General features: G+C 39.2%; 1 protein-coding gene across 2 annotated transcripts; it reads left to right on the top strand.

Annotated features, from left to right (window-relative positions):
- Positions 1 to 581: 581 nt before the first annotated feature.
- On the top strand, positions 582 to 4,451 carry LOC115995731 (phosphoribosylformylglycinamidine cyclo-ligase, chloroplastic/mitochondrial-like). Of its 2 annotated transcripts, none has more exons than XM_031234842.1 (9): positions 582 to 735; positions 1,476 to 1,828; positions 2,242 to 2,336; positions 2,428 to 2,529; positions 2,618 to 2,677; positions 3,341 to 3,513; positions 3,629 to 3,731; positions 3,838 to 3,996; positions 4,090 to 4,451. In XM_031234842.1, exons 2-9 carry the CDS (start codon positions 1,492 to 1,494, stop codon positions 4,258 to 4,260), a joined length of 1,200 nt encoding a protein of 399 aa, XP_031090702.1. In that variant the 5' UTR covers positions 582 to 735; positions 1,476 to 1,491; the 3' UTR covers positions 4,261 to 4,451. The 2 variants fall into 2 exon arrangements, with proteins under 2 accessions (XP_031090702.1, XP_031090703.1); XM_031234843.1 differs by having other exon boundaries at positions 582 to 821.
- The last annotated feature ends 16,475 nt before the right edge of the window (positions 4,452 to 20,926 follow it).

Below are 20,926 nucleotides of genomic sequence, written 5' to 3'. Positions count from 1 at the left end.
TTGATTAAATCGGTACGGTTCGGTTCCAATTTTAATTTTGAACCGCCAATCAAAACTTATTTATTTATTTATTTTTATAATTTTATTTCTTATTTAAAAATAGTCTAAATTCAACAATTATTTTATTTTTCCAGTTCTAAATCATAACCGTAATCGTCCAAACTATTTAAGTTCAATTGCTACAGTGTTCGATTAGGTTCGTATCGAACCGTGATCTTCCATACATATTAGTACTAATATAATTGGTTGGAGAATAAAAATAAATGAAATAGTTATTTTAAGGACAAAAATGTCAATTTAACATTACAAGGGAGAAAACTACCACTTTTTAAATAACTGATGGGAAAAAACTGCTACTTTAATAACACAGGGGAGAAAAATGCTATATACACATAACATAGGGGGAAAAAATGTCATTTTCCCTTATTAAATTTAAAAACGGAAAAAAAAATACTACGTACTAAAATTATCACCAAAACACAAAATATTTTCAATTTATTATTTTTAAAAGCCTAATGAGTAATGACAATTACAAATACAACCCTTCCTAAGCCCAATAGCCCATAGCCCATAGCCCGAAAGCTTGAAACCCTTGACGACTAGATGACTCCTTGTTGAAGCTGTCGAACAGCGGAAGTGCCGAACGCCTGAACCTTCGATCTTCACTATCTCACGTACCCAAAGTTTACTACGTCAGGCTTCACAGCTTCGTTTCCACCGCTTCAATTATTCGAGGTTCGCACCTTCGATCCTGAAAATAACACTAACGTTTCTGCGTTAACATAGTCTTGACAATAGTTGTTGAGGTAAAGCGGCTCGCGGTATGTAGTTCTTGTCCAAAATTGCGATGAAATGCTGGGAAGTTGCATAGTTTTCTGTTGAGCTTTTGAAAATTTATTTGAAGTGTTTGCAGTTTGCTACAGCATACACCCTTCGGTGTCATAGTAACGAATTAGCATGGTATATAGTGGAAATGAGCAATTAACACTTTTGAGGGACGCAAAAGATTTTAACGTTCAGGACATTCAGGAATATAACAAATTAGGTTAGAAGCAGGAAAGATAACTGTTTTTAATTTTTAAATTGATTTTACGTAAAAAGAGCCAATACAAGCAAATAAAAGCAAAAGCAAGAAAACAGATTACAAATGGTAATGCATGCTTAGGCAACCTAAATAAAGTGAACTAATATTTCTATTTCATTTATTTGGATAGCTGTTTCAAAAATTTAGTCTTTATATTCAGCTCTTCTTTTTTTGGTAAATTCCTGAATCCTGCTATGATATTTGAAGGTATGGAGTTGTATGAATTCATTTATTCATATTATGTTTGGCCGTTTGGGTTGTTGTTCTGCATATTTTGATTAAGTGGTATATCTATGGGTATACATTGTTGAAGACTTCATCTGTTTATATACATATATAATTTTTTTTTTTAACATCATCTTATATAATTTCTCTTCTTTAAAATCTATAGTGATTCTTGGTTTGCGATGACCACATCTAGCCAAGCAATTCTAGAGCTATCGGGCTGCATTACGAAGTCAACCATTCCATGCCAAAAACCATATATTAGCAGCTCCAATTTATATTTTTCTGAATCTCGATGCTTCTCAAATACTCTTTCACAATTATCTCTGAAGATGCATCCTTCAGGCAAGAGAAAAACTAGCATCATGTGTAACAGCCGAACTAGCAGTTCAGAGGATAAGGTTGGCGGTCTTACATATAAGGAGGCTGGGGTTGACATTGATGCAGGCTCAGAACTTGTTAGGAGAATTGCCAAGATGGCACCCGGAATTGGGGGGTTTGGAGGCCTCTTTCCGTTAGGTATTGCCATTCATCAGTCTGTTTTAGTGAATACTTGTAGGAGTCCTTTTTTCATTTGTACCGTGTTGCTAAAATCTGAAAGGAATATGTGGAGTTATACAAAACTAAACTCGATAAGTTGAACTGGATTTTTTGTCAAGCTGAATAGAAACATTTGTCATCACTAATTTAGTTCTTATGCATACACACTTCTAAATGGTTAGAGGCTTGTAGAATTATGGCTGTTTAACTTGGTTTATTTTTGTTAGTGATCTACTTTGTGGATATATTTTAGGTGCATACCGCTGATGCCTTTACTTTTAAGAAGGCAAGAAGCAACTTTAAAAAATTTCCTATAATATTCTCTCAAAATGGACTATGTCTTTTCATTTTGTTATTCAGACTGTTTTGCTAAAAGCATAATCACTTATCAGGGGATTCATACCTTGTGGCTGGCACCGATGGAGTGGGGACAAAACTAAAGCTTGCATTTGAAACAGGAATCCATGATACTATAGGGATTGATCTGGTAACATTTCTGTTATGTGATACATTGTTTAAGCATTGCTTCTGATATAAGCATATGCAACGCTAAAGTTAACAAGACATTTACTTATCAGGTTGCAATGAGTGTTAATGATATTGTCACCTCTGGAGCCAAACCTTTATTTTTCCTTGATTACTTTGCAACAAGCCGACTTGATGTTGATCTTGCAGAAAAGGTACTCTGATTCCCCCTTTTTTTTTTTTTTATGAAGCTTTATATAATGATTATAAGCTTATTTAATTTATTCTTTATTTTCTTACTAGGTGATAAGAGGTATTGTCGATGGTTGCAAGCAATCTGATTGTGCTCTTTTGGGTGGAGAGGTACCTATCATTCTCACTTCATAAAATATGCTTGCAAAAGTGCTTGCTTCCCCCTGCCCCCCATACATACATACGCACACACACACGCACACAAACAAACAATAACATAAATAAAATAACAGCAGAATCAATCTCCTCCAGCTGCTGCCAATCACTGACTGGAAGCTACCTTCATTGCATAACCATTTCCTTTGTTTTTTTGGGTTGTCACATAAGAACTTGCCCGAATTAAACTTTAAGCGCTTTAATGGTTACCTTTAAAATACACCTAAGAGATCAAGTTAAACTTGTAACTATGGTTTAATGTATTAATCTTGTATAAAAGTTGAAAGCTAATAGAGTTAAAGGATTTTTTCGGACCATTTGCATCAAGAGGAGTTATGACTTGTGATGCTTGTGAATAAGTTAATATAAACAAAAAGTTATATGGTGATTTCTGTGTGTTATCCGGTGATGTCGGTTCTGTTTGAGGGGCTGGCAACTCTGTTTTTAGTTGTAACTTGTAAATGGTTGGTTAGAAATGCATTATACTTGTCCCTTAGTTGTGAAGTGTTTACCTCACTGCAAGTAATGTTTGCAGTAATGCATGGTATATTTTGGTGAAATGAATTTATATCAGCTATGTCTTCTGGTTGTGCTGACTGGATTAAGTTATTTTTTCAGACTGCAGAAATGCCAGATTTCTATGCAAATGGGGAGTATGATCTTAGTGGTTTTGCTGTTGGCATTGTGAAAAAGGATTCAGTTATTGATGGGAAAAACATTATTGCTGGAGATGTTCTCATTGGACTTCCATCTAGCGGAGTTCATTCAAATGGATTTTCCCTTGTTAGAAGGTTGGAACTACTGAGTTTTTCCTTCCAATTCTGCTTCATGCTGTTGATTCATTCGAAAGTAAAAACTAATCGTCCTTTCTGCTACACTAAACGCTAAAAAGTTCCCTACTTTCAGGGTAATCAAGCAAAGTGGCCTTTCTTTGAAAGACCAACTTCCTGGCAGCCCTATTACTTTAGGTGAAGCTTTAATGGCCCCAACTGTCATATATGTAAAGCAGGTAAAACAGAAAAAATGTTGTACACTTCTTATGCTTTGATTTTGGATAAGATGATATTTTTTTTTTTTTGGGTTTTTTTTTGACCTTTTAATGCTGGCTGCTTAAGGTTCTTGACATTATTAACAAAGGAGGGGTTAAAGGGATAGCTCACATCACAGGAGGTGGTTTTACTGATAATATACCTCGAGTATTTCCTAAAGGTTTGGGAGCTGTTATTCACAAGGATTCCTGGGTAGTTCCCCCTGTATTCAAATGGATTCAAGAGGTGAGGTCCTTTTCACCACTTCCTCCATGGTTTTGAATCTTATCTATTGTCGCATAACCTCTAACTCTAAATTCCTTTTAATATATTATCAAGGCGGGTAATATTGAAGACGCTGAAATGAGTCGGACTTTCAATATGGGAATCGGAATGGTTCTAGTTGTGACCCCGGACACCGCTCGTAGGATCCTCGAGGATGGATGTGAGTCGAGCAAAGCTTTCCGTATCGGTGAAGTAGTACAAGGAGATGGAGTAAGTTACCATTAGTATATAAATACAATGATTCTGTAGTCTGTACCAATATAAAAGCTGTTTTGCTTATTTTTCCCGGCTACTTTTGTTCACCTCATGCCTATGCAAGTGATTGAGCTGTGGAATGTATTTTGTTACTTATGAATAATTTACTATTGGGCAGAAACACTTGCCATTTGAAAAGAAAAAAAAATCTTTTCATCCAATGATGTTGTATAGAGTGTATCGGTGAAATGTCGTTCTTTGGGGATTGTGATTAACGCAAGCTAAAGTGATAGATTCAAGCAATGTTCAAATGTAAATAAACAAATAAATGTGGCAATAAACACAGGATTAAGCGCAATTAAGGAACAAGGATTCACGTAAGGGAGAATCACCAACTTATGGAATTAATGGGTATTAGGACTCTACGTATTTGGGAAGTGAGGAACGCTCGAGTATGGATTAGGGTTTTGAGGCTTAATTATTATATATATATATATATATATATATATATATATATATATATATATATATATATATATAAAATTAAAAAAACCGATTGGTTTTTGGTTTGGTTTTAAAAATTGAACCGAATTGATAATGGTGTGAGAGCTGCGTGCGTGAGTTCTGAAGAAGAATTGGGAAGTGAGGAACGCGACTAATTCGAGTATGACTTAGGGTTTTGAGGCTTAATTATATATATATATATATATATATATATATATATATATATATAATATGAGTAGATATCAGTGGAGGTCCTCCGACTTTGATGACATCGTCACATTTAATCCTCAACTTTTAAATTAACAACTTTTAGTCCTCCGACTTTGATGGCACTGTCACTTTTAGTCATCAACTTTTAAATCAATCACTTTTAGTCCTCTTACTTTTTGTTTCTAGCCACCTATGGTCTTTCCTTTACAATTGGACATCTAATGTCATTTTCTGAAGGGCAATTCAGTCATTTGGTCCAAAATTTAGTGTTAACAAAGGAGAGTGAAGAATAGAGTTTCTTCTATTATTCTGATGAGGAAACATAATACTTAATACATTAATTATGAAATGACTGAATTGCCCTTGAGAAAATGACATTAGATATCCAATTGTAAAGGAAGGACCATAGGTGGCTAGAAACAAAAAGTAAGAGGACTAAAAGTGGTTGATTTAAAAGTTGAGGACTAAAAGTGACAGTGCCATCAAAGTCGGATGACTAAAAGAGGTTGATTTAAAAGTTGAGGAGTAAAAGTGGCGGTGCCATCAAAGTCGGGGGACCTCCACTGGTATTTACTCATATATATATATAATTTTAAAAAACTGACTGATTTCGGTTCGGTTCGGTTCGATTTTAACTAAACCGAATCGAACCAATCGGTTTCTATAAAATATGTACCGTTGATACATCGGTCTAAAACCGAACCGAACCGATTTGCCCAGGCCTACTACCAAACCAGCTTGATTTACATTATTTGTGGTCAAAATTGATTACTAGCCTACTGCAGATTGTGATTAACCAGCACTAGTGAGCTTCTTGAGGATAAAGTAGGAAAACAAGCAATGCAAATGGGGTTGCTACTAGAGTTCAAGAAGGACTCTGAAAGGCTATTGCTAGCAGTTGCTCTTAAACTTGATGGGAAAAAGAATTGGATCGTTTAAAATTAGGTTTACAACAATTATAACAGGTTGCTAGTAGTCTCGCTAAAGTATTTGGTCTAATTATTCTTTGGCTCTTAATGGTGCAGAATGGTGTAACAACCTCAATAAGACCACAGCAAGTTACTTTTATTGTTCCTGGAATTTAGAACTTTGACCCCATGGAGATATCAAACTTTGGCTCTGTTTGGCAGAGTTTATTTAAGAGCTTATAACTTATTTAAGCTATTAATAAGATATAAGCTCTGTTTGGTAATGTTCTCAAAATAAGCTATGAGTTTAAAATAAAAGCTTATTTTGAGAAGCTACTTTAGATAGCTTTTAAAAAATAAGTTGGTAACTTTTTAACTTTTTTCTATCTGTATCCTTATTATTTTAAATAAATGACATTCTTTATCCCTCCCAATTAAAACCCTCTGGCTTTTTCTCTTCAATATGTTTGGTTGTTATTTCAATTTGACATTTGTGTTTGAACATTAATTTTTGTATGAACTAATCTTATGAATTATAAACATTTTTTTTACTTTATATATTTTGAAATATATATTCTTACTTTATATTTTATTTAAATATATTGATTTCATTATTTTATATTTTAATATATAAACAAACCTATTTAAATTTAAAATTATTTAAATTATATGAAGATGCCTTTTTAGTCTTTTTTACATTTATTAGCTTATCAAAAAATTAATTTTACCAAACACTTTTAAGCATAACAGATCTTCAGATTTCAATTTCGAGCATATAGCTTTTCAGTTTTCAGCTACTTTTCAGTTTTTAGGTACCCTTTCAGCTAAGTTTGCCAAATATAGCCTTTGTCCAGAAAGCTCATAATAACTTGGTTTGTTCCTTAGGGCATCCACATCTATGTATATTTGTTGGTTCATGTTAGGCCAAGAACTGAATCATAAATTTGAAACAGATGTAGGAGATTGGTTTTTGATGTTTTCATACTCCTACAAAATACAAGAGCATGTCAGAATAAAAAAAAAAAATAAAGAAGAAGCAGCAGTGCGCGTGCTTCCCACACGCCCACTGGGGCGAGTCAGAGAGTTGGCAGCCACTCTGACATTTAACTTTCTTTATTTTTATTTTTATTTTAAATTTCAAATGTCAAATTTTTTAGTTTTGTTTTTCTTTCCCCCCCCTTTTTTTTTAATCTCCTGATTAGGGTTTGTATTATGAGTGTCTCAACTGTACAATACTACCTGTGACAACTATATACAAACTACAGAAGTATACTAGGAATAGAAGTAGCTAATCGTAGGAGTCCTAACACTCCCCCTCAAGCTCAGGAAGACGCAGCGACCTGAAGCTTGTCACGAAGATAAACAAAACGAGGAGTCGCTAGAGGCTTGGTGAAAATGTCTGCCAACTGATCCTTGGTAGATATGAAATTAACCTGAAGCTCACCAGCAGCCACCTTGTCACGAACAAAATGATAATCAATTTCAATGTGCTTCGTGCGAGCATGGAACACAGGATTGGCACACATATACGTGGCACCAAGGTTATCACACCATAGCTTGGGTGGAGAGACTGGAGGCATGCCGAGTTCACGAAGCAAAGATACAACCCAGGTGACCTCTGCACAGACATCCGCAATAGCCTTGTACTCCGCTTCAGTAGACGACCGAGCCACAGTGCGCTGTTTCTTACACACCCAGGACACAAGATTGGACCCCAAGAAGACAGCAAAACCACTCGTAGACTTCCTATCCAGAGGACAGCCAACCCAGTCCGAATCACAATAAGCATGAATGACCGAGTGAGAGGACTTGCGCAGTAGCAGACCCATATGAGTAGTGCCCTTGACATACCGAAGAACTCTTTTAAGCTGGGCCCAATGATCTGCCAATGGAGCGTGCATATGCTGACACAAAAGATTAACCGCGAATGATAAAACCGGACGAGTGACAGTAAGATATTGTAAGGCACTAGCAATGCTCCTGTACCGCGTGGGATCTGCATACAGCTCAGAGGACGCACTAGAAGAACGAGACATAGGAATAGGAGTTGCCAAAGGCTTGCAGTCAGACATACCTGCCCGCTTCAAAATATCAAGCATATACCGCTTCTGAGAGAGCAATAGTCCCCCTTCAGTAGCCACAGTCTCAATGCCTAGGAAGAAAGACGAACTACCAAGGTCACGGATCTTAAAAGCCACAGAGAGTTTAGAAATAAGCACGGACACCAACTCAGGATCACTCCCCATAACGAGGATATCATCGACATAAACGAGTAAATAGACACGCAACTCTCCCTGAAAATAAATAAATAGAGACACATCCGTCTTAGAGGCCTGAAAACCTACAGACAGTAAAAAAGTATGCAAACACGTGAACCACGCACGCGGAGCCTGTTTGAGACCATACAATGACCTCTGCAGCAAACAGACATGATCCGAGAAGTCATAATCGGCATAACCTGGCGGCTGACTCATATAAATAGTCTCAGCTAAAGTCCCATTCAAGAACGCGTTGTGCACATCAAGCTGACGCACAACCCAACCAGAAGAGAGAGCTAGAGATAGAAGCAAGCGAACTGTAGTAGGCTTAACCACAGGACTAAACGTATCAAAAAAATCCTGACCTGCAACCTGATTGAAGCCTTTCGCCACAAGTCTGGCCTTATGCCGATCAATCGAACCATCCGCCTTCCGCTTGGTGCGAAAAACCCATTTACAGCCCACAACATTCATACCTGGCTGAAAAGGAACAAGTCTCCAAGTCTGATTCTGCAACAGGGCATTAAACTCAGCATCCATAGCCTCCCTCCATTCAAGAAACCTAACAGCCTGAGTATAGCAGGTGGGCTCTGCAGGACACATCTCAGCAGACAAAGCAACCAACACTGCACCCTCTTTCTGAGCCCGACTACGTGTCATAGGACCAGGCTCCCGAGATACTTGGCGAGAAGCTGTAGCACGACGGCCCCGAGACGGCACCACCACTGGCTGACTCACAGGGGTAGGCAACACCACCGAACCAGGAGGAGAAGAAGGCAACCGGGCAACACCCCATGGCGGCGACTGAGGACACACATCGGGCTGCACAACTGTCTTAGCAGCTAAAGGAAATACATGCTCATCGAAGCGAACATGCCTACAGATTAAAACCTTGTTAGTGTGCAAATCCATACATCGATACTGCCTAAAAGAATCAGGATAACCAAGAAACACACAGGGAGCAGACCGAAAAATCATCTTATGACGATTATATGGACGAAGATGAGGGAAACACAAACAACTGAAGACACGCAAAAAAGAATAAGAGGGCGGCGACCGATATAAGACAGTGTATGGACTCTTATCAGCTAAAACAAGCGTTGGCATACGATTAATGAGGTAAACCACACACTCAAAAGCATAATCCCAAAACCGAGAGGGAACAAAAGAATGAGCGAGCAAAGTAAGGCCTGTCTCAACAATGTGACGATGCTTACGCTCGACACGGCCGTTTTGCTCGTGAGTGTAAGCACATGACTGCTTGTGAAAAATACCGAGATGAAGAAACTCAGAGTGTAACTTCTTATATTCAGCCCCAAGGTCAGACTGAACAAACTTAATTCGACAACCAAAAGAGCGCTCAACCAGTGCACGAAATTGGGCAAAAATAGCATATAAATCTGATTTTAAACGCATAGGATAAAACCAAGTAAAGCGAGTAAAATCGTCAACAAAGATTACGAAATAGCGATAGCCATTAACAGAAGTAATCGGGGCAGGACCCCAATTATCACTATAAACCAAATCTAAGACATGCATACTAGAAGAACGAACACTAGAATGAGGGAAACGCACAGATTTCCCCAGTTGACAAGCAGTACAAATGGAATCTAAACGACTAGAAGAACTAACTAAACAAGACTTTAATATATGATTCTGAGCACGATGGTGAGGATGACCAAGACGCCCATGCCACACAGAGGACGACGCCCGAGCCGAAAGAAAAGCAGATGGAGAAGACACCAGCAAGGAATATAAGCCACCCGAACTGTTACCCCGGAGGAGGACCGCTTTGGTGCGGATATCCTTCACAACAAAATAGGTGGGGTAAAACTAAAAAAATACACGATTCTCAGAGGCAAATTTCTGAACAGAAAGTAACGACGCAGACAAACCAGGAACATGCAAAACACGAGACATTTTAAAAGAACGAGAGGGGGTAGAAAACGATGTACAACCAACACTAGAAATAGGTAGTCCTTAGTACCAATGTAGTCCTTAGTCGCAGTGAACGAACGAGCATCCGGAGTGGCATGATCGGTAGCCCCCGTGTCAGGGAACCAAGTCCGAGATGCTAACGAACCGGAATTAGGAGAGTCCTGAAACACCATGTGAGCCTGCGACCCATCAGAATAGCGACGATAACACGTCACTGCAGAATGCCCGGGCAAATCACAAATTTGACATCGCAAATTAGACCGCGAGCCGCCACGACCACCACGCCAGTTCGGCTGCTGCCCACGGCCTCGTGATTGCCCGAATTGAGCAAAACCAGAACCGCGCCACTGCCCAGCCTGCGACAAAACACCATCGCTAGTCCGCGACTGGCCACCGTGCCACTACTGCGAGCCGTGACGTCCGCCACGACTAGAACCACGCCGAGCGACGTGAGCAACCGACGGCAGAACTCCACTGGGCGAATACTCCGCAGCATGCGCGAACTCTTGAGCCCCCAGCAAATCTGCCATCTCCTCCAAAGATAAAGGCGCAGGCCATGAGGACAAGGAAGCAACAAACGAACGGAACTCCTCCCTCAGCCCCTGGAAAACATAGATATTCATCTCGTCGGCGGTAACGGGGCAGCCAGCAAGCACAAGGTCTTCAAGAAGGACTTTCACATGTCCTAAATAATCGGCAACAAAGGCCTCACCTTGCTACAATGTTTGAAGCTGGCCGAGAAGGTGGACGGCACGAGCTCGAGACATGGAGGCTAGGGCGAGCTCGATCGCATGCCAGGCCGCTATGGAAGTCTGTTTGCCGAGCACAATAGGCATGACTTCTTCCGAGAGCGAGGAAATAATCATCGATAAAATAGCTTGGTCCTACTGGAACCATGGTGCGTATGCCAGATTCACAGTGGGAGCAGCGGTAGGGGCACTAGCCGGCGGTGGCAGCAAATCAGGAGGGGCCGGAATCAATCCATCAATGAATCCCATTAGGCGTTGGCCGTGAAGAAACGGAACCAACTGCGCCCTCCAAAAAAGAAAATTACGGGTGTTTAGCTTGATGCTAACAAAATGGTGAGTCGAAGAGAGAGTATTTGGCAAAGAAGGAGCAGCGCCATCGGACACTATCCGTTCCGAAGAAACGGCCGCAGACTCGCCGTTAGTCATCGGGAGGAACTTGGCGACTGATACCAGATTAGGGTTTGTATTATGAGTGTCTCAACTGTACAATACTACCTGTGACAACTATATACAAACTACAGAAGTATACTAGGAATAGAAGTAGCTAATAGTAGGAGTCCTAACATATTCCTTAATTTCACCTTTTTCACCTCTTTCTCTCTTCCTTAATTTCTATATAAACTATTGCTTATAAATCATAATCATTCTTATAATAATTATTATATACATGTGAAGATTGCAGTATTTTATAGGGGTTGAATCGTCAAAAGATATTTATGTTAAAACGGAAAGTCTATGACTCCCCGAGTGTCGGTCTCGAAGGAGGGACGTGGAGGTGTGTCAAGCGTTCGGGAGTTTACTTGATTGGATCATGCATCGGATTCAAGTGTGGTGAAGGGTGGATTTGTGAATGAGAGTAGTTCATTTGGTTGATTTGAGTGTAAGAGAGTAGTAAAGTAAAAGTGATTTTGTGAATATGTAAAAGGGGTAGGGATTGTATAGTGCTCATGAATATTGCATAGTGGAGTGTCTAAGGTCAAGGATTAGGATTGCTAGGATATTGTCTATTCAAGAGTGTGTTGTCTTAGTCCTTTTCCACCTTGTGTACTAAGGCTTCTTTGACTTAGGAGTGCCTTCATGCATCCAAAGTTCTAAGAGAAATTTTATCAAACACTTTAGCTACACACTATCCTACTATTCTTAAGAAGTCCATAGGAACTATGATTGTGTCAAGCTTCAAATCCTAACTCTAATCAAAGACATGAAAGAGTCAAGAGCTCAATCTCTCATCTAGATTGGCCAAATCCAAACAAGATCTCATCAAAACAACAATCAATAGACAAGAATAGATAATCCATCAACAAAAACTCATAGATCCAAGATATAGAGATAAGATCATCACACAAACAATATTCAATCACACAATCCAAATCCCTAGACTAAACTAGCTACTCATAATATGAAATGCAAGCAAAAGCTAATTTAATCCAAGAACAAGATAGCTAAAATTATAGAAATGAAATAGAGATCACCTAGAGAGAAGAAGATCTTCAATCCAAGCTTGTTGTCTTGATACAATGGAGATTGATCTAATCTAAAAAGCTAAGAAAAATGGAGAAAGTTCTCCAAAGGAAAAACTAAGAAAAGGAAAACTAATTTTTGGGCACCTCTTCTTCAAATTCATCAAAGGGGTTTAAATAGTCTCCGAAATGACAACCCTAGCTGAAATTCGCGCATCATCGTCTCCACGCCTCTCACACGCGTGTGAGCGTGCGTGGGAAGCTTCTGGAAAGTTTTCACGCATGCTCACACGCGTGTGGCCTTCCAGTTTGGTCCTCCGGGGCTCCGCTCTTGCCTGGTTTGCTCTTTAAGCTCAACTTTTGGTCCTATTTGCTCCCGGGGCTCATGTTTTACTTCTTTTAAGCTAAAAGTAGCTTTTGCGCATCAGTTAGTGATTTTCAAGCATTTACGCACATAATTTACCAAGTAAGGATGCTATAGACGCGATAAAACACCCTAAAATGTGCCTGAAATAAGGGTATCTCGGAGTCTTATCAAATTTTCCACACTTTGTTTCTTGCTTGTCCTCAAGCAAGACATTTTTCTATCTAAGCACATAAGTCTCCGAGATACTCTCTCATGCAAAACAAAGCTTTTGGCAATTCAAAATGATGGGTGTCTAAGACTGTTGAAACGGGGGAAATCATTTGTGTTATCTACAAAGGATTTTGGTCAGATGTCAGCAACTCAAGAAATATTTTCGGGAAATAAAAACCTTTCGTAGATAAACAAGTAAAACAAGGGATCACACTCCTCGCACCATACGCAAGCATGCATTTCCGAAGTTTTGGTTCACCTTTTATTTAAATAGGGCCTCTAGCCGATTCCACTAGTGGGAACGATGTGCACTAGCTAATCAACTTTCCATCCTTATACGCCAAAGCCCAACGTAAATGTAAATGAGGGTAGGGGAATGAACCACTCATCGCTTTTGGCTTAGCGCGGTCCCTCTTTTTTCTCACTTCCTAGGATAACGTCATCGAGCCACCCGACTTCACATGGAGATCCATGTTTTTTCGAAGGTCAGTGCAATGGGTACTTGAATCCTAGCAAAGCGGCTCACCTCAGCTCTATTTTCTCAATTCTTGGGATCTTTTTATGTGAACAACCGACTCCAGATAAAGCTTTTTGCTTACCGAAGACTATGGTTTGGACACAACCCAACGAATTAGCTTCCCTCAATTTTAAACTCTTGGTGATTGGCCTTTTGCCTTTTCGACTTCTCCTCATGTCAACCCCTCATGCCTTTTTCTATTTATGATCAAGGGTTTTGTTTTCGCATTAACCTTACCATTAGGCTCACCTTTTGCCCCATGCCCTACCAAGGTTAGTTCAATTTCGGGCCTCGCTAGTTTTATCTTTCTCAAATTAAAAAGTACGCACTCCCACTTCGAGAGATCCTTGACTAAGGTCCTACGTAAATAAGAGGTGAACATCATGCAAGCAGGCAAGAATATAAACTTATTTGGCTCTAAACACTCTCATGGGTGCGAAAAGTAACTTCCTCAAAGATATTTCGAGAGAAAATTTTTGGGCATCCAATCAAAATTCTCCCTAGATAACACAAATAATAACTCTCTTTTCAAAACTGCAAATTCACCCGCTTATCATTCCCAAGAGCTTCAACTTCTAATACTAAGCATGTAGATATGTAAAGCACGAAGTGCGTCCTTTCCACACTTTAAAGTAAACATCGTCCTTGATGTTTCCATACGTACAGGGTGAAGGAAAGAAATAGGGATAATAAGGATAGACAAATAAAAATCCCTTTCCACACTTTGGAAATTGCTCTGGGATATAGGGTATGCATCAAACGATCCTATTAATCATGGTAAGCTCTAATATACTCATACACAAAGCTATAAAGAAAATATTTCCACACTTTAAAGATCAAAACGGGGCTTAAAATTAGAAAAGGGATAAGAGGATAAACCAAGTATGCATCCCTCTTTCCACACTTTAGCTTCCAGCATAGGCCTGCTCCCGTTATAGATGCTCTATAAGAAATGGAGACATAACATACAAAAAGGATTTTCGGAGTACTATTCAATTATTATAGCTGATAGAAATATAAAAGCAATAAAAACAGAAACATAGATAATAAAGCATATAAATAAATAGAATTATTCGAATAGAAATGCGATAAGTAAAGCAGTTGGAAATTAAATAACATAAAGCGATAAAGATAAGTAAAGCATAATAAAGAAATAAAGGAAATAAAAGTCGGAACCCCGCGCATAGGGATCCTAAAGTTCAGATGGGGCTAGCAACCATAATAACCACTGTCAAGGAACTCAGTATCAAATGCCAATAGGTTAGGATCGAGAAAAATCGAAGGAAGGCATCAGTCATCACCGAAGGGATGGAATTGCCTGTCGAATCTATCCTCAAGAGCGGCAATTCTCCTATCATTATCCTCCACCGCCTGTCTCATGCGGTTGAGGTCTTCGATGTGGACATCTTGTCTCGCGGAGATGGATGTGAAGTGGCCTTCTTGCCATGTATACTGCTCACGCCAGTAGTTCATTTGTTCCTCATGGAGCTGTCTATGAAAGTTCTGCGTCGTGGCCCAATCCATTGGAATAGGGCCTTGCTCCTGTGCAGTATCCTCCTCCTTATTCTCTTCCTCGTCCTCATTATCATCATCATCAGAAGCCTCTAGATCAGGTGCATCATCACCTCCAAGCTTTAAAACGAAGAGTCATAAACTCCCCGAGTGTCGTATCTCTCGCGGATGGAAAATTGGAGAATATATGGCTTTGCTACCTTGGTTTGTTTGAATAACGTTAAGATGGAGCATATGTATATTGGTAAAAGGAAGTGTGAAGAGGGCAAAGGTTGATAAAATAAAGAAGTAAACAAAGGGAAATAAAGGCGGATGGGGCTAAGATATCATGGAGATTGGTTGAAGGCGCAAGGTAGAGTATTGATCGCTTTTGAGTTATGGTTGAAGGAGCTTGGAACATGTCCTGAGTGGCGTCACACTCAAGCTCCCAATCCTCAGTCGGTTGGGGAATTTCATCAAACACTTTGTCTACAAGTTCCCTCCGGATCTCATCTTCTCAAATTGAGAGCGGGAGATGTGGGTAGTGGGCTACATCTCTTTGCGATATCTCGCCAAAGAGATGATCCTATACTCTTGGAGAGATCGGGGCCCTCGATCCAACAAGATCATACAAAACATACACACAAATTCAACATTCCCCAAAGAAATCAAACTCATTCATCAAATTAGATCATGAACACCAATCATCCATTCAATCTAGCCCCTATCAGAGGGATTAGCTCTCATAGGCTTTAACAACATCAAAGCATCAAAATAGAAAAGCAAATCTACAAGATCAATATAAAAAGCAAACAACTATAAGGAAAAGGGAAAAGCAAGAGAAATCCAAAGAGAAAACAAGTCTTGATAAAAGAGTTTTGTAACACCCCGGCTCGGCTATACCGTACATCCGGAGTAGTTACCGCCACACCTAGACTAAACCCAGCCAAGACCAGACAGAGTTCACTCTAGGTGCACAGGCTAACAAGAAAACTATTTCACATCATCATCATCATTACCCAACATATCTTCATACATATATATATAGGTGAGCAAAAGGGGTAGCTACACTAACTACCAGAATATATACAAGAGTTTAATTATAACTTACTAGCCAGCTAAGTTCATCATGGCTACAAAAGATACATGTACACAAAAAAAAGGGTTCCTCCCATAACCTTTCTAATCAGTCATCCTCTTCTAAGGGGCGGTACTCCGGTTCGGAGTACGTCCCCCATACAAGATGCCAGTTGCCCGCAACCCAGGTGAGATGATCCAGGAAGTAACTAGGAGTGTACATCATGGACCACTCATCCCAATGTTCCGAAGGAGCGAGATTCCACGGACAGGGATAAAAGACAACAAATTCTAAGGGATCACTCCCTTCCAACACCTCTACCGGAAAAGACCCAAACCTAGACCTGGCCCCATCCAGAAAATTTGGCTGGCTACTGCGAACCGGGATACGAGAGGGTGTAGTTGGGTAAGTCGGAGGAGGACTGTACGGTGGGGAAGGAATAGCAGGAACATAAGCCGGAGCTGGAGAGTCAGGAGCGAATCCAGGAGCATACGGGTCGACATCAACTAAGTACTGTACATAATCATCATGATCGTAGATAGGGAACTCCAACTCGGAAGGATCCGAGTCAGGTGGGCTACACGAGCCTACCCTAGACATCTGTTAAGAACACAACGAAGTGTAGTTAGCACGACGGCTAAGTAAGGAAATCCATTTGTCACTTAAAAGTAGACAAAGGTTTGAAAACATAGATAATCTAAAAGCTTTATAAAGTTTTACCATGATTTGAAAATCTGCCTGTAACGAAACGATTTATAGATAGTATAATATCGTATAAACGTTAAATCATATAAAGCTTTTCTCAAATAAGAATGAAGTCATAACTTGCCACTCAAAATAATTTTCATGCCTTTTTCAGACAAGTTTGCAAAATTTCACATTTCCAGGAATTTCATCATTTGCAAATAGAACCGCAGCTCTAATATTTATAATAATCTGAACCGCAGCTCAGAGTAACAATAATTTTCATACTCAAAAATTTTCCACTTAGTTTCCCCTGAGTAAGCACTTTGAACATTTCTCAATTCTCCTTCTCAAACCTTGGGCAGTGGCATTTCCCTGCCTTCCCGTCGGTCTCCTTATCCCAACCTAGGGCCATGGCACTCCAGCCCTCCCATAGGTCCAACCTTATTCCAACCGCGGGCCGTGGCGTTTAAGCCTTCCCGAAGGTCCCCACCTTATTCCAGAAACTAAGGGTTTGAAAACATTTTTCTTTTTCTTTCCTGGAATCAAATAGTATTTTCAAAATAATTTATTTCATCCAAATATGGTTGTGACATCCCAAAATTTCGTCACTAGTTTTGTTACAAAAAAAAAATATTTTTGTCAAAATTGATTTTGACAGTTTCTGTCCAGAAATTATAGTTTTGCGCAGTCCGAAAGATTGAGCCGGTAAAAATAGTTCCCGAACTCTTTTTCACTTGAAATTGTTATGGTAGAACCCTAACTCATATTACTTGATGTTCATAAAAAGTTTTGGTCACCTAGGTTCACGAATTTACACAGAAAATTCCATTTTTGCCCTTGGCAGTGTGCTGTCCAGCATTTTTCCTTCTCTGGACCAGTTTTTGGAAAAATTCCGAAAACCATACTTATACTACTCCAAAAATTATGAAAGTTTATATGCGGCTTCTACACTTATAGAACTACATGTATAAAAAAATTGGACCAAAATAATTTACCGATTTTTCCCAGAAATTCACGGAAGTTACTGACAGAAATCTGACCTGATTTCCTTTCTCTATTTCCACAAGTATAAGCTTATATAGACATAAATACAACATATACAAGCATATCCAAGCTACGAACTTGTATACGAAAATATTCCCAAAGCTCCAAAAACACCATATTTCAACTAAAATCAATTATCCAAATTCAAGTGACTAATTCCAACTTAAGGGAATTCCTTACCTCACAAGTGTGTAATATCATCGTAAAAGTAGTCTTGAACCTTTATCCCCAAGTTTCACCCAAAAACCCTAGGTAGAATACACCACCATAACAACATATTTAAGAAATCTTTACCTACAATCAAGTTCTAGGGAAGAAATCAAGACTTTTTAACCGAATAAAACCGCAAACTTACCGAATAGTTGAAGACTTGTGTGGAGATTGGCTATGGAAGCTTGAAGCGAGGAAGAAGAGGATGAAGAAGATGAAAGCTCACACTCTCTCCCTCTCTTTGTATTTCGGCCAAGGCAAGAACAAAAGGGCAAGGAGAATAAACATGTTTTAGACACTTAGTACTTTGAGGGGAATGTTTGCATGGGAGAATTAAAATAGAATAAAATAATGGTGTATTTTTAAACTTATCAGTTGGGGTCTAAACAGATAAAGTTTCGGTAGAAAATAATTTAAACAGGAATAATTTTGAAACCAAAAATTTATCCCAGACCGAAATTTGAAATTGGGCTAGGTTCGGTACACCGCGGAATTTTAGCGATGTACGTTCAAAATGAATCTTTTTCTGCTATGGGCTGATTTAATTGAATTGGAAATTCAATATTAATAACATGGTGTCTAATAATTCATTTCCTAGGATAATCGGGTCCGAATACTAGTTCCCAAAATTTTACGGTTCGTGACCGGTACGAACGATTGCAACTTAATAACAACTATTCTTCCTAAAAAAAAATTCTCTTGAAGCCTCGAGGGACTATTTCATGAATGTCATAGCTTAAGGAAATATTTTTCGAACCTTAGTCTTACGAAAATGCCGAGGGGTTACAAGTTTACCCAAAAGATCTTCAAAGCTATGGAGATCTAAGTTCTCTTCCCCAAGGAGCTCCTCCTCCTCTCCTAATCCTATCTAAACCTAACCTAAAATGTAGAATAGAAAATGTGACAAAAAGCTCCTTAAACCTAGCTGAAATGTCCCTTAAATACTAAAACATCGCGCAGAATTCTGGTGCCGTCCCACGTCTGCCACACGCGTGTGGACTGGCGTGGACAGTTACTGGAATATTTCCATGCCAGCTCACACGCGTGGTGAGGCTTGTGGGCGTGGTTCTTCGTTTTCGTTTGCTTTTGTTGTTTCCGGTTTGGTCTTCGTGTGTTCCCATGTGGATTGATTCTTCCTTTCAATGGTTTATGCTCTCTTTTGGTTGATTTCAGCCTTCATTCCTGTGGGAATTCTTGAAAACACTCCACACAGAACTCATTTACAATTTGTTAGTAAAATAGCATGTAAACACGTAATTGCACTCTCTAAGACTTATTTTTAGCAAGAAATCAACTTAATAAGTTATAGATAAATAGGTACTTTTGGTGTCTATCAAAGTGTCCACACTTTAGATTGCTCGTCCATGAGCAAATTGTACATTCAGAACCTTCTCATTTAGATGCCAAAAGTATCTAAGCTAAAGATATGCTCAATGATAAACATTCATTCAAAACACAATCTACCAGGAGATATCTTCAAGGAATGATAAAAATGTGCCATACACTGCTATGAATATTCATACAAAGCGAAACCCCTGTCAGTCACAAGTTGGACAGTTAATTAGTTTTCACAATATCAAGCATACAGTCCAAAATTTCATTCACCTCTCATTGTGCAAAGGCCTTAAGCTGATCCCTCTAGTGGGAACGATGTACAAAACCTAATCAATCGGCCTCCCTTATCGCCAAAGCCCAACGTAAAAGTAAGTGAAAATAGATCCATGGGTCTCTCTCCGCCAGTTGCTTGGGCGGTTACTCATTTTTCTCATTTCCTAGGGTAACATCGTCAAGCAACCCGACTTCACATGGAGCTCCATGCTTTTTTTTTTCAAAGGCAGTGCAATGGGTGCTTGAATCCTAGCGAAGCGGCTTCTCTCATCTCAATTTTCTCATCTCCTAGGGCCATTTTATTTTGAACAACCGACTCCAGATATAACATTTGTGTATTTAGGAGACTGGTTGTTCACCACCTAGCGAGATGGCTTTCCTTGTATCTTATCTCTGGGATTGGCCTTTTTGCCTTTTCTACTCATTTCTCCGAACAACAACCCCTCATGCCTTTTACTTAGGGAAACAGGGATATTTCACTCAATGCTCACAGAAAGCTCTCCTTTTGCCCCATGTTCTATTCTATGATTATTCAATTCTGGGCTTCGCTTAACTTATCTTTCTGAAATTAGGGGTTGCACACTCCCACTTCGAGAGATCCTTAACTAAGGTCTTTACAAAATATGAGGTGAATACCACACAAGCATACAACTTTTTAAAATTTTTAAAGGTCAAGGTAGGGGTACTTCCAAGGTTATTCAAAGAGTAAACTTTTTGGCACAGATTTAGCATTCTCCAAAGATAGAATGAATAACAACACATGCTTGTGGCTTGATTATTTTTCAAACAAATGAGATAGAGCTCTTAATTAAGATTTTCATTTCAAGCACAGCTCTTTCCACACTTTAGACCAAACATCGTCCTCGATGTTGACTTAGAATGTAATAAAATAGAGAAACAACAAAACATGCATTTTTCCACACTTTAAAATGAAAACATGAGGTTCACATAATAGATAAACAAGGGATAAGAGGTAGATGACCTAGTAAGCATCCCATGTCATATTGCTTCAAAATGCTTGGATGGATGATTCTCATGTTCTTGCAACGAGATCTGCATGGAAATATGGAATCTACAAAAATAGGGAATTTCAACTCGGATGTTATTTGACAGAATAAAGTAAAGATAGTAATAAAGCACGGTAAATAACGGGTTGCCTCCCGGTCAGCGCTACGTTTAACGTCTTTAGCCCAACGAAAATGTCATGAAGATTGTGCTACTCATCCTCCCAGGGTACTAGCCTGCAACACTGGACTGTCCCCTGCGTATTTTCTGTTCCATAGTATTTCTTGACTTGGTGGCCGTTTACTTTAAAAGATCCTTTTTCTGGATGCGTGATCTCCAAAGTTCCATAAGGAAATACCTTTGTAACAATATAAGGCCCCGTCCATCTTGATTTAAGTTTCCCAGGAAACAGTCGCAGTCTGGAATTGAATAACAACACTTTATCTCCTTCA

The sequence above is a fragment of the Ipomoea triloba genome, chromosome 11 (genome assembly GCF_003576645.1).
Source record: "Ipomoea triloba cultivar NCNSP0323 chromosome 11, ASM357664v1".
NCBI lineage: Eukaryota > Viridiplantae > Streptophyta > Magnoliopsida > Solanales > Convolvulaceae > Ipomoea > Ipomoea triloba.
The sequence above is the reverse complement of the archived record's forward strand: the minus strand, read 5'-3'. Positions and strand labels throughout refer to the sequence as shown.

What these genes read in the sequence shown, in the direction of transcription:
- LOC115995731 (XM_031234842.1), top strand. Translation starts at nt 1,492, where the DNA reads ATGACCACATCTAGCCAAGCAATTCTAGAGCTATCGGGCTGCATTACG. An exon ending in ATGTTGATCTTGCAGAAAAG is followed by an intron (nt 2,530 to 2,617) that starts GTACTCTGATTC and finishes TTTTCTTACTAG; the next exon opens with GTGATAAGAGGTATTGTCGA. An exon ending in CTGTCATATATGTAAAGCAG is followed by an intron (nt 3,732 to 3,837) that starts GTAAAACAGAAA and finishes TGGCTGCTTAAG; the next exon opens with GTTCTTGACATTATTAACAA.